The following is a 13180-nucleotide window of genomic DNA, read 5'->3' as shown; positions in this document are numbered from 1 at the left end:
CGAGACACCCTCAGCCAGGTGAGAGGAAGTGTTCTCTGTAAAAGGCACAGATAGTAACTAGTTTTGGCTTTCTGGGCCATACGATCTTTGTGGCAACTACTTCTGTCCTTAGAGCTCAGAAGCAGCCACAGACCCTCTCTGAATGCATGGGCACGACCGCTTCCTGTTAAACTTGGTTTACAGAAGCAAGACAGGGCCGGGCTGGCGGTGGCGTTTGGGCCGTGCTCTGCTGACCCTGCTCTGGAGAAACACCCTTTCCTGCCTCCAGGTTGCAGCCAGACCACACTCGGTGGGGTGAGCAAGGCCGCCCGAGGCCCCCTGTGCCTGTGGACTCCAGGGTACCAACCCCTCAGGACCCCAGAAGACCCCGCGGGCAGGGATGCGGCCTCATCAGTGGGCTTGTTGGGTGAAAGGGAAACCGTGGGTTCCTGCTACTCTGGCCCATATCTGCACCCCAAGCCCCGAGGTGCGGGGTCCACGTGTGCCCTGCAGAGAGGGACCCCGTACATCCACGTCCACACCACATGTGGACACGTCTCCCAGTCGGAGAGGCGCCAGGTGAACCATCTCCCCTGTGACTCCAAACTGGTCTGAGAATGTCCATTTCTCGACTGAAAAGACCCTCAGGGGCAGCCCTTCCCTGTGTGCGTGTGTGTGTATGTGTGTGTGTGTGTGTGTATCTCCTGTAAAACCATTTATCTCAGCTCTGGCCGCTTTCCAGCCCCTCTGGGCTTCAGCTGTCTGAAATGCACTGGGTTCTTCCCGCATTAGACCTTTGCCCCTGAGTGCTTTGCTTCCTGCATCAGACCTTTGAACTGTGGAGTTGGAGAAGACTTGTTAGAGTCCCTTAGACTGCAAGGAGATCCAACCAGTCCATCCTAAAGGAAATCAGCCCTGAATATTTATGGGAAGGACTGATGCTGAAGCTCCAATACTTTGGCTGGGAAAGATTGGAGGTGGGAGGAGAAGGGGACGACAGAGGATGAGATGGCTGGATGGCCTCGTTGACTGGATGGATATGAGTTTGAACAAGCTTCGGGAGTTGGTGAAGGACAGGGAAGCCTGGTGTGCTGCAGCCCACGCGGTCACAAGAGTTGGACGCGACTGAGCGACTGAACTGACTGGGCTTCCGCTCTCTGAAATGCACTGACTTCTTCCTGCCTCAGACCTTTGCCTCTGGTCACGGACCTCCAGGCCCCGGCTTCCAGAGGCCAGCTAGGTGGTCCTCAAAGAGTTCTGTCTCTTGCTTGTAACTAGCCCTCCTCTCGCTTCCATCCTCTGCGATTCTGGGATTCAGAGTCACAGAGAGAAACCCAGAGAGAAGGGAGTCCTGTCGGCCGCTCCATCATCCCACTCCCAAGTCTGACCCAGAATCGCAGAGCCCAGCTAGCTGGGACACGTCACCAGTGGCACTGAAGGCCAGGGCCCAGACATTCTGGCCCGAGTTAGACACTGAGGCCCGGGGAGGGGATCTGAGGAGGACCCAGGGATCTGGTGGGAAGGAGCCTACCTATCAGACGCCGTGAAGTGCAGGGGCTCTGCACGTACACCGAGGCCCACGTGGTTGTGACGGGGTGTAACTCAAAGAGGCCGGGGTGGGGCTGACATTCAGAGGCCCTTGAGTGCAGAGGGGCCTGGCTGGCGTCTCATTCCACATCGCATTTTTGTGATGTGCACACAGTTCAGGACAGGATGTGAAATGAGGACATTTTCATTCCAGCAGAACTAGGAGGGACACGTCGCCTCATCAATGATTGAGGCGCCCCAGGGACTTTCCTATAGTAAAGGCAGGATAAATGTCTGATCTTTCCCCCACCCCGCACCGTATTTACCAGTCATCGAAAATCACAAGTCAGTGTGCCAGCATCCTTCAACTTGTTAGCACCATCACGAGTTCATGGGTATAACATACTGAGGTGTTTAAATCCACTGAGACTGTGGGAAGTTTTCCTGTCTTCAGGCAGCACAAGGCCTTTCAAGTCGGTGCCTAACCAGAGACACGGTGGTGCGTCGTAAACAGCCCATTCAGTTTTGTCTTTAGAACATTTGGACCAAATCACCTTCACTTCAGCTGGTTCTCTAAAAGATGGTGTTTTGTTTTTTTTAAAAAAGTGTTGGTGTATGGATCTTCATTATTGTTGTTTTTCCTGTATTTTTAGCTTTGCCATTCATCTCTTTTATTATTAATTTAATATTTACTTTATTTTGGAGTGTAGTTGACTCACAATGTTGGGGCAGCTTCGGGTGTACAGCCGAAACCTTCAGTGACACACGTGTCCATTCTCCTCCGAGTTCCTGTCCCAGTTAGGTTCTTACAGGATAGTGAGCGGAGTTCTCTGTGCTCCGTATACAGAAGGTCCCCATCAATCATCTCCACCACCGTGTGCGTACGCCAGTACCCAACTCTCAGCCTCTCCCCCGTCAGATTTCCCCTTTGACAGCCTCTGCTCTGGAGTCTGCGAGTCTTTTTCTGTTACGTATACAAACCCCTCTGTATACTTTTTCTCGACTCCACATAGAAGTGATAGAGTATGATATTTGTCTTTGACTGACTTCAGCATGATGGCCCATCTCTGTTGCTGCAAATGGCATTAGCTGAGTCTTTTTTATGGTGGAGTAATATTCCATTATGTGTGTGTATATATATATATATATATATACGCTGCTGCTGCTGCGAAGTCGCTTCAGTGTCCGACTCTGTGCGACCCCATAGACAACAGCCCACCAGGCTCCCCCGTCCCTGGGATTCTCCATACGCATATATATATATACAGTGGCTCAGATGGTAAAGAATCTTCCTACAATGCAAGAGACCTGGGTTCAATCCCTAGGTTGATAAGATCCCCTGGAGAAGGAAATGGCAACCCGCTCCAGTATTCGTGCCTGGAGAATCCCAGGGACAGAGGGGCCTGTTAGGCTACAGTCCCTGGGGTCGCAGAGCCGGACACAACTGAGGACTAACACAGCGCATATGAGTGTCTTCCCTGAAAGCCTCATGACTTAGAGCTCCCTGAACGGAGGAAGAGGACGAGAACGAGAAACACTTGAAACCATCCATGTGATCCTGGTGATGGCTAAACCAGGCTCCCAAACACTTCACTGTCCCGAGAGAAGAAAAATTAAGGAGAGATTCAGGAAAACACAACCCACCTTACACCACTCACTCAAAGTTAAAAAAGAAAGAAAGCCATTAAAAAACAAAGTTAAAGCTCTGTTTGCCGTCCTCAAGGCACGGTGGCACCCGGGCTGGAAGTCGTGACAGGTTCTCCTCTGCTGGACGCTGCGTGGACCGCAGAGAGGGAAAGTGGGGCTGGGAGGGTGGTGGTCCTTACGGGCCGACCTTGACCCCTCCATTCCCAGTGACTGCCGTCCAACTGGGGGCGGTCTGGACTAGTCCCTCAAACGAGACACCTCCTGTCCTTCCCAGCATCTCATCAGCTCATCCTCGACCCAGAAGCCCAGAGACGCAGCAGCTTCAAGCTCAGTGTCAGCTCCGCAGACCTCAGAGCTGTCCTGGGGAACCACCACAACGGCATGGTGCAGGGCACCCACGGGCTGGCAGCGCCCAGCATCACCTGGGGGCTTGCGAAGAATGCCACGTGTCCAGGCCGCCGTAGACCTGCTGAGTCTGAACCCGCATCGTCACAGGCTCCCTGGCGGCTCCACGCACGAGGAAGAGCCCTTCTGGCGCCCTTGTCATCTGCTTCCGCCTCCCTTGTTAGGACACTTCCACTTAAGCTCCACGTGTGTCCAGCAGCTGATGCTCTGAAGAGGCTTCTCAGCCACCCACCCCTCCAGGGTCCCCGGGGTCCAGCCAGACGCGGACTTTGACCACGGCCACCACGGGCTGCGTGGTCTGCAGCAGCGGCCAGGCACACGGCACGGGGCGGGTGGGCTGTAGCTGGGGGTCCCTGGATTGAGGGACAGCCCCTTCTTGTTCCCAAGACCTAGGGCTGTCCCCAGGGGAACCACCGCCTCCCTGGGCAGTGGGGGAGTGTCACACCTGCCCGGGGGACTGGGAGGGACCAGCTTCCGCCTGGGACTCCAAGCAAGATCCAGCCCCCAAAGTGTGAGGAGCTTAGGTCCCAGGCTGGAGTGAGCCAGGCACCACAGTGGGGAGAAGCTGGACCAGGTCGGGGACCCCAGGGGCTCCCCCATACTCAGCTGCATAGCAGCTATCAGGGTGACCGCACCCCATTACTGTCCAGGGCCTGGCCCATCTACCCAAGAACTGTGAGGTCTCGTGATTCAGCACCAGGCCCTTGCAGATGCCCAGCGTGTGTGTAATACGGGGATCCAAGCTAAGTCACGTGGTCCCTGGAGCCTGACCTTACCTTCAGGAACTCCGGGTCACCTGGAGAAGTCAGTCTACCTGCCACGGCATCCCGTGACTGCACTGGGCAGGTGCCAACAGGATGTCTGGGGTGGCCTGACCACACGGGCATGTGGCTTTCATGAAATTCACTCTGGGGGCCTCTGGGGAGAGCGTCACAGCGATGGACAAACCACGGGGACCTGAAGCAGAATAGTTTCAAACACGAATCTGATGCGCAAGCGCGGGTGGGACGACAAGCTCCGTCTCCTACAGACACTGGACCAGAACCACATTCTCCAAAGGCTCTCCTATGAAAACCTCCTGTGAGAAATCCATTTCCCATCAACACCCAGAGTGTATAGATATTAGCGCATGTGTCTGTGTGTGTGTCTGTGTGTGTCTCTGTGTCTGTGTCTGTGTATGTGTCTCTGTGAGTGTGTATCTGTGTGTGTGCATCTGTGTGTGTGTGTGCATGTGTCTGTGTGTGTGTCTCTGTGTGTGTGTCTCTGTGTGTGTATCTCTGTGTCTTTGTCTGTGTGTGTGTGTCTGTGTGTGTCTCTGTGTGTGTGTGTCTCTGTGTGTCTCTGTGTGTGTGTGTATCTCTGTGTGTGTGTCTCTGTGTGTGTGTCTCTGTGTGTGTGTTGTGTCTGTGTGTGTGTCTCTGTGTCTGTGTCTGTGTGTGTGTGTATCTGTGTGTGTGTGTGCGCATGTGTCTGTGTGTGTGTCTCTGTGTGTGTGTTCTCTGTGTGTGTATCTCTGTGTCTTTGTGTGTGTGTCTCTGTGTGTGTCTCTGTGTGTGTGTGTCTGTGTGTGTGTGTATCTGTGTGTGTGTGTCTGTGTGTGTGTCTCTGTGTGTGTGTGTGTATCTCTGTGTGTGAGTGTCTGTGTGTGTGTCTGTGTGTGTGTGTCTCTGTGTGTGTGTGTCTCTGTGTGTGTGTCTCTGTATGTGTCTCTGTGTGTGTGTGTCTCTGTGTGTCTCTGTGTGTGTGTGTGTATCTCTGTGTGTGTGTCTCTGTGTGTGTGTCTCTGTGTGTGTGTGTATCTGTGTGTGTGTGTGTCTGTGTGTGTGTGTGTCTGTGTGTGTCTCTGTGTGTGTGTCTTTGTGTGTGTGTGTCTCTGTGTGTGTGTCTCTGTGTGTGTCTCTGTGTGTGTGTGTCTCTGTGTGTCTCTGTGTGTGTGTCTCTGTGTGTGTCTCTGTGTGTGTGTGTCTCTGTGTGTGTCTATGTGTCTGTGTGTGTATCTCTGTGTCTTTGTCTGTGTGTGTGTGTCTGTGTGTGTCTCTGTGTCTGTGTGTCTGTGTGTGTGTCTGTGTGTGTCTCTGTGTCTGTGTGTCTCTGTGTGTGTGTCTGTGTGTGTGTGTCTCTGTGCGTCTCTGTGTGTGTGTCTGTGTGTGTGTGTCTGTGTGTGTGTGTCTCTGTGTGTGTCTCTGTGTGTGTGTGTATCTCTGTGTGTGTGTGTGTGTCTGTGTGTGTATCTCTGTGTCTTTGTCTGTGTGTGTGTGTCTGTGTGTGTCTCTGTGTCTGTGTGTCTGTGTGTGTCTCTGTGTGTGTGTCTCTGTGTGTGTCTGTGTGTGTGTGTCTCTGTGTGTGTCTCTGTGTGTGTGTGTCTGTGTGTGTGTGTATCTGTGTGTGTGTCTGTGTGTGTGTCTCTGTGTGTGTGTGTGTATCTCTGTGTGTGAGTGTCTGTGTGTGTGTCTGTGTGTGTGTGTCTCTGTGTGTGTGTCTCTGTATGTGTCTCTGTGTGTGTATCTCTGTGTGTGTGTGTCTCTGTGTGTGTGTGTGTCTGTGTGTGTGTGTCTGTGTGTGTCTCTGTGTGTGTGTCTTTGTGTGTGTGTGTGTGTCTCTGTGTGTGTGTGTCTCTGTGTGTCTCTGTGTGTGTGTGTCTCTGTGTGTCTCTGTGTGTGTGTCTCTGTGTGTGTCTCTGTGTGTGTGTGTCTCTGTGTGTGTGTGTCTCTGTGTGTGTCTGTGTGTCTGTGTGTGTGTCTGTGTGTGTATCTCTGTGTCTTTGTCTGTGTGTGTGTGTCTGTGTGTGTCTCTGTGTCTGTGTGTCTGTGTGTGTGTCTGTGTGTGTCTCTGTGTCTGTGTGTCTCTGTGTGTGTCTCTGTGTGTGTCTCTGTGTGTGTGTGTCTCTGTGTGTCTCTGTGTGTGTGTCTGTGTGTGTGTGTGTCTGTGTGTGTGTGTCTCTGTGTGTGTCTCTGTGTGTGTGTGTGTGTCTGTGTGTGTATCTCTGTGTCTTTGTCTGTGTGTGTGTGTCTGTGTGTGTCTCTGTGTCTGTGTGTCTGTGTGTGTCTCTGTGTGTGTGTCTCTGTGTGTGTCTCTGTGTGTGTGTGTCTGTGTGTGTGTGTATCTCTGTGTGTGTGTGTCTGTGTGTGTGTATCTGTGTGTGTGTTTGTGTGTGTGTGTATGCGTGCACACATGTGCCCCGTCGTGTCCAATTCTTTGGGGCCCCTGGGTTGTAGCCCGCCAGGCTCCTCTGTGCACGGAATTTCCCAGGCAGGACTACCTGGTCCCTGCTGCTGCTGCTGCTGCTGCTGCTGAGTCGCTTCAGTCGTGTCCGACTCTGTGCGACCCCAGAGACGGCAGCCCACCAGGCTCCCCCGTCCCTGGGGTTCATCAGGCAAGAACACTGGAGTGGGTTGCCATTTCCTTCTCCAATGCATGAAAGTGAAAAGTGAAAGTGAAGTTGCTCAGTCGTGTCCTGTTCTTAGCGACCCCATGGATGGAGCAGCCTGGTAGGCTGCAGTCCATGGGATTTTCCAGGTAAGAGTAGGAGTCAAAATCATAGACCCTGAAAGCAGAAGAAGGGTGGTTCACGGAGCCTGGGCGGGGGGACAGGGAGCTTGTGTTTAAGGGAGATGGGGCGTCAGTGTGGGAAGAGGAGGACTTCTGGAGGGGGCTGGGGGTGACGGTTGCTCTTATGTTTACTATGAGGGTGTGTGTGTGAGAGAGATGCACGGATATGTGCGTGTGTGAGACACATGGATGTGTGTGCATGTGAGAGAGAGAGACCCATGGATGTGTGTGCGTGTGTGTGTGTGAGACACATGTGTGTATGTGTGACCCATGGCGGAGGGGGGTGTCATCCAGGGGGTGCTGAACACGGCGCCTTATGCCCAGTTTTGTGATGAAACCTTGGTTCCCCGCCCTGCAGCTGGCCTGTAACCTGGGCCGTCTCCTCACCCCCACCTCAGCCTCGGCCTCGCCCCCTCTCGACCCCGCCCCCCCCGAGGAGACGCCCAGGGCGCCCTTGGGAACAAGGGCGGGAGCAGGTGTGTCCCCCCGGGTCCCTGGGGCAGGTTGGCAGAGACTGCGCTGTGAGGCGGTTGAGCCCTGGATCCGGACCAAGCAGGGCAGCTGGCAGAGGCCCCTGCGAGAGGCCCCCCAGTACCAGCCCTGGGCCCTGGGGGAGGGGGCGGTGCTGGGGGCAGGGACAGAAGGCCCAGGCAGAGGACGGGCCCCGTGGGACGGGGCATGCCCGGACGGCCCCTGCCAGCAAGGGGAAGCGGGGGCACTTTCGACCCCCTCCAAGGAGGAGCCCACACCAGCGCGTCTGCCCGAGGTGCCCTTGGCTGTGGGAGCACATGAGGCCCAGGCCAGACCAGGGGGCCCGTGAGGCCCCCAGGGGTCAGCGCAGTGTCCCCAGGCAGCCCTGGCCTCTCATCCTGCTGGGCCTGGCAGTGGGTGCCCACGGCCTGCTGCCCCCGACGGCGGCGCCTCAGAGCACGGCCCCCCGCATGGAGGCCCCGGCAGGAAAGAGCCCGTGGAGCCTGTGGGGCAGGTAAGGGCCGGGGGGGTCGTGGGGGTGCACGGGGGTCCCTGCTCCCGACGCTGGGGGTGAGGACAGAGCCGCCGTGAGGGCAGATGGCAGGGGGGGCACCTCGGCCGGAGGGTGGGGCCTGGAGATGGAGGCTTAGTCTGAAGCATTGGCATGCTGTCTGGTGTGGACTATTTTGCATTAATTGTTTTTACTGGATTAAAACATCATTTTTCTGGATTGCTGAGCTTCTTGGCCTCACTTACCGTTTGCACCCAAGACTGGGGTCTCCCCCGCCTGGCGCTGGTCCTCCGAGTGGAGCAGCACAAGGAGGCGGGGGCAGGAGGTCTCGGGGGTGACTGCCCTCGTCCTGGGGTCCCCGGGGCGCCCCTAGGCTGCTGAACCACCTTCTTGCCCTTCCCCTCGCTGGGCAGGCGCTGGTCCCTGGAGCACCAGGGCGCAGGCTCTGCCGGGTGATGGGGAAACCTTTCCCGGTGCCCTGGGGCCCCCAGCCAAGGGCCACCTCCTGCAACTGGCCCCCAGGAGCCCGAGCCCACCAGGGTGCAGGCGCGTCCATGGGAAAGGCCCAGGCGAGGGCCTGGGGGTCCACGGTCTGCCCCCCTGGCCGTGTGGCTCCAGTCCTCCTCTCTGCCTGTGGTGGGGGTCCCTGGACAGTGCACTGACCACCAGGGACGGTCTGGGACCATCAGTGACCCCGCAGCACGACCGTCATGGGCACTGACCGTTTAGGGGCACAGCCTCCCTCTCAGCAGCCCCCCAAGCAGGCCCCACCTGTCACCCTCAATTTACAGACGAGGACGGGGGCCCAGAGAGGTGAGGCAGCTGCCCAAGGACGCACGCTGGTGCTGACTCCCAGAGCCCAAGCCTCCAGCGGCCCCTGTGCGCACCCCTCTCCCCGACGCTGGCTGGGCTGACAAGTCCACTCCTCTGGGCCTCAGTTTCCCCTCTGCAAAGTGAGGGGTGCGAGCTAGATAAGAGCCTCGGAGCCTGACACCTGCCCCAGAGAGGCGGGGGTGGCCGTGGCAGCAGGTGGGAGGGCTGCTGCCTGAGCTGGTCTCATGGGTCCGGGACATGGACCTGGGATGGGGTGCTCCAGGCAAAGGGAGTGGGCCCCCCCCACCCCGAGGTGGACAGCGGGGGGCGCAGGCCTGCAGGGAGCTTCCAGAGCCGGGCGGAGCAGGCTGCACACCACCCCGTCCGTCACCCTAGGACCCAGGGGGAGGGGCTGAGGGGTTCAAGGGCGGGGCTCTCAGAGTCAGGTTGTCGTTCTGGGAAAGAAGTTCTGGATCAAAAGCCAGTGTGAGGCCAGATGAGAGGCTGGAGAAGAGGCTGGAGAAGGGGCAGTGGAAAAGCGCCCGGAGGAGGGGCCGGTCCCCGGGGCCCTAAGGGATCGGCAGGTGGATCCACAGTGCCGTCGCCAGTGGGCTGGTGGGGAGCAACAGACACTGTCAGGGACTGTCAGTGGGAGACTGAGTTTCTGAAACGAACAGCGCCACGTGCCAAGAGTCATGCAGATGGGCATTCTGCTTGATCACGCAACCCCGCCTCTACACATGCATCTCGGGACTTCTCAGGGTAGTCCAGGGGTTAAGGCTGAACTTCCACTGCAGGGGGCCTGGGTGCCACCCCTGGTCAGGGAGCTAAGATCCCACACGGCATGTGGTACGGCCAAAAAATAAAAATAAAGGTAAAAGATGAAAGAAGTTTATCTTGATGATATAGCAGAACTTTGGCTGAATACTGTGTGTTCTCGGGGAAGAAGTAGAGACAGCCTAGAAGTAGACGTCCAGCGAGAAGGGAGGGTGAGATGTGAAAGAGAAAGTCGCTCGGGCGTGTCTGACTCTTTGCGACCCCATGAACCGCAGCACACCAGGCCTCCCTGTCCATCGCCAACTGCCGGAGTCCACCCAAACCCATGTCCGTCAAGCCGGTGATGCTATCTAACCATCTCATCCTCTGTCGTCCCCTTCTCCTCCTGCCCTCAGTCTTTCCCAGCATCAGGGTCTTTTCAGATGAGTCAGCTCTTCAAATCAGGTGGCCAAAGTATTGGAGTTTCAGCTTCAACATCAGTCCTTCCCATGAACACGTGCTAATGAAATCATAGAGTTGTGTAACCCCCACCCCAATCAAGATACAGAACATTCCTACCACCCTCCCCAGATTTCTCTGGGTTCTTGTGTAAAGTCCTCTTTCTATCCCAGCCGTGAAAAACCACTGGTTTCTTCCTTTGATCTGCCACGCGGAGTGGCAGGTGGTATCTATAGTTCCCCCACCGGGGACTGAACCTATGGCCCCTGCAGTGGAAGCTTGCAGACTTAGCCACTGGACAGCCAGGGAATCCCTATGGTTCTGACTCTATAGTTTTGCCTTTTCCAGATATCGGCGTCATCACGCTGTGTGTAACCTCTTTTTCAAGCAAACATTTTATTTGGGGATATTTGTAGATTCACATGCAGCTGTAAGACGTAATACAGGGGGTCCCACGTACCCTTCATCCAGCTTCCCGTAACAGTGATGTCTTGTAGTATAAAAAAACCACAGCCAGGGTACAACCGGGATGCAGGCAATTGCAGAATATTCCGAGCCCTTCCTGGCCACGCCCACTTCCTTCCCTCCCCAGCCGGGACAGACGAGCTGGCAGCTACTAACCTGTCTTCTTTTCTAATTTTGTCCCCTCAAGATGGTTCTATAAATGGAATTGTAGCGTTAGCCACCTTTTTGGGGCCAGTCTTCCTTTGAAAATGTTTTTTGTTGGAGTGTAGTCGAGTTGCTTATTTCTGCTGTACAGCCTGGAGAAGGCAATGGCAACCCACTCGGGTGTTCCTGCCTGGAGAATCCCAGGGGCGGGGGAGCCTGGTGGGCTGCCGTCTATGGGGTCACACAGTCGGACACGACTGAAGCGACTTAGCAGCAGCAGCGGCTGTACAGCAAAGTTAATCAGTCAGACGTAGACTTTTTTTTTTTTTTTTTGCAAATAGGGTACATTTATATCCTCCCAGGCTTGGCAGCCTGGGAGCAGACGCAGACATCTATCTACACTTTTTTAGATTCTTTCCCCACGTGAGCCATTCCATGCCATGTTCAGTCACGTCTGACTCTTTGCGACCCCAGGGACTGTAGCCCTCCAGGCTCCTCTGTTCGTGGGATTTTCCAGGCAAGAAGGCTGGAGTGGGTTGCCATTTCCTTCTCCAGGGCATCTTCCCGCCCCAGGGATCAAAGCTGTGTTCCGTAAGCCACGGCAGAGTGTCGGCTAGAGCTCCCTGCGCCGCACAGCGGGTCCTCATTAGCTGTCTGCTTCATATACAGTCGTGCGCACATGCCAGTCCCGATTTCCCAGCTGATCTCTTCCCTCTCCCACCCTTGGTAACCGTAACCAGAGGAGAAGGCGGCGGCGGAGGTTGAGCTGGTTAGACAGCATCACCCAGCGGTGCCCTGGCTGCGGGAGGGCTGGCTACCCACACCCACTCCCACAGGACACAGCCCGGTGTCCATCACGCCCAGCAGGTTCCCACTCCGGCCCAACCCCAGGGGGACAGGCCCCAGGTGCTGGCCTGGCGTCTGGTCTGAGGCTTCCTTACCGTGGTATGTCTTTGGCAGCGGGACCGAGGTCACCATCTCAGGTAAGTGGCTCTCACTCCTTCCCCAGCCTGTCCCACCCTCTGCTCTCTCGGGAAAGTCACTTTTCTCTGTCTCCCGAGGTCAGGGGCTCCAGCAGGGATGCTGGCCCGATGACCTTCCGTCTCCCTACCACCCGCAGGTCGGCCCAAGTCCGCACCCTCGGTCACCCTGTTCCCGCCCTCCATGGAGGAGCTCAGCATCAACACGGCCACCCTGGTGTGTCTCATCAGCGACTTCTACCCGGGCAACGTGACCGTGGCCTGGAAGGCAGACGGCACCCCCGTCACCCGGGGCGTGGTGACCAGCCAGGCCTCCAAACAGAGCGACAGCAAGTACGCGGCCAGCAGCTACCTGACCCTGACGGGCAGCGAGTGGAACCCAAAAAGCAGTTACAGCTGCGAGGTCACGCACGAGGGGAGCACCGTGACGAAGACAGTGAGGCCCTCCGAGTGTCCTTAGGGCCCTGGGCCCCCACCCTCCTGGAGCCCCGGGACCCCGGGAGGGTCTCCCCTCCCACGTGGTCCCCTACGTCCCTTCCTCCTGCGCCCAGTCTGCTTGCAACAAAACGGCCTCATCTGCATTCAGAAATCCTGCCCGCTGCTCGTTTTTTCCTTGTCTCGTATTTAATCGGCAACCTCTCCAGGATTCTGGAGATTCAGGAATCCCAGGCACCAAGGAGAAGACACCCCAAGGGGAGAGGCTCACAGTGATGGGGTGGGGGGATAGGCATTGCCCAGAGACTAGTCGGGAGCCCCCCCCCCCCCGACTCTCCTCCTCCAGCACAGGGCCGTACCCAGCCGTGCCCCCTGGCCAGACACAGCTGCCTGTGGCTGGTGTCGTCCAGAGGAGCGCTCCATCCCTGCCTGGTGGGGACCCCACACCTGCTGGCCCCCGGCTTGTCCTTTCTCTGCGGTATGACGGCTGTCACCATTACTGACCCGGGACCTTGGCCTGCATCCGTCTCTCCGTGTCCTGCTGGGTCTCCGGGCTGGGCCACTCCTAAGGGTCTCCCAGCCCCGGCTCCCCCTTCCTTTCTCCTGGCCCCCTGGGCTCACGGGGAGGGGGCTTGGACTTTAGGTTTGGCTCTGGGGCACAGCTTCCCTCTACCCTGAGTGCTCCAAGCCCGCCCGGACCCAGGTTCCTGGCCCCCAGGACCCACGGCCTCAGGGAGGGAGTTGTGGGGCCTTGAGTCAGAGGGACGGGCTTCCTCACGCCCCGGCCCCTCCTCTGGGTCAGGAATTAGGGCCCGGGCATTCAGGGAGGGCCCGGGAGAGGGTGGCCTCTTCCTGGAGACTCTGCCCCAGTCTCGGTTCCAGGCTGGGGGCAGGGGGCAGGGGTGCTCCCTGAGCCCTGCCATGGGAAGGGCCAACCTGGCACAGGGCCTGCCTGGCCCAGCGGCAGCCCCAGGACAGGTCCCTGTCCCTTCCCCAGACCCGCTTTCTGCTGCCTCTGGCCCCCAGCACCAGCTCCCCT

General features: G+C 57.2%; 1 gene segment (V, D, J or C); it reads left to right on the top strand.

Moving 5' to 3' along the window:
• The first annotated feature begins 7895 nt into the window (after nt 1-7895).
• Nucleotides 7896-12166, top strand: LOC138093765 (immunoglobulin lambda constant 3-like). The segment is given in 3 exon segments: nt 7896-8092; nt 11594-11709; nt 11847-12166. Coding segments are annotated over 3 exon segments (633 nt in total).
• Nucleotides 12167-13180: the final 1014 nt, after the last annotated feature.

The sequence above is a fragment of the Capricornis sumatraensis genome, chromosome 17 (genome assembly GCF_032405125.1).
Source record: "Capricornis sumatraensis isolate serow.1 chromosome 17, serow.2, whole genome shotgun sequence".
NCBI lineage: Eukaryota > Metazoa > Chordata > Mammalia > Artiodactyla > Bovidae > Capricornis > Capricornis sumatraensis.
Note: the sequence above shows the minus strand (reverse complement) of the source record. Positions and strands in the feature narration are given on the sequence as shown.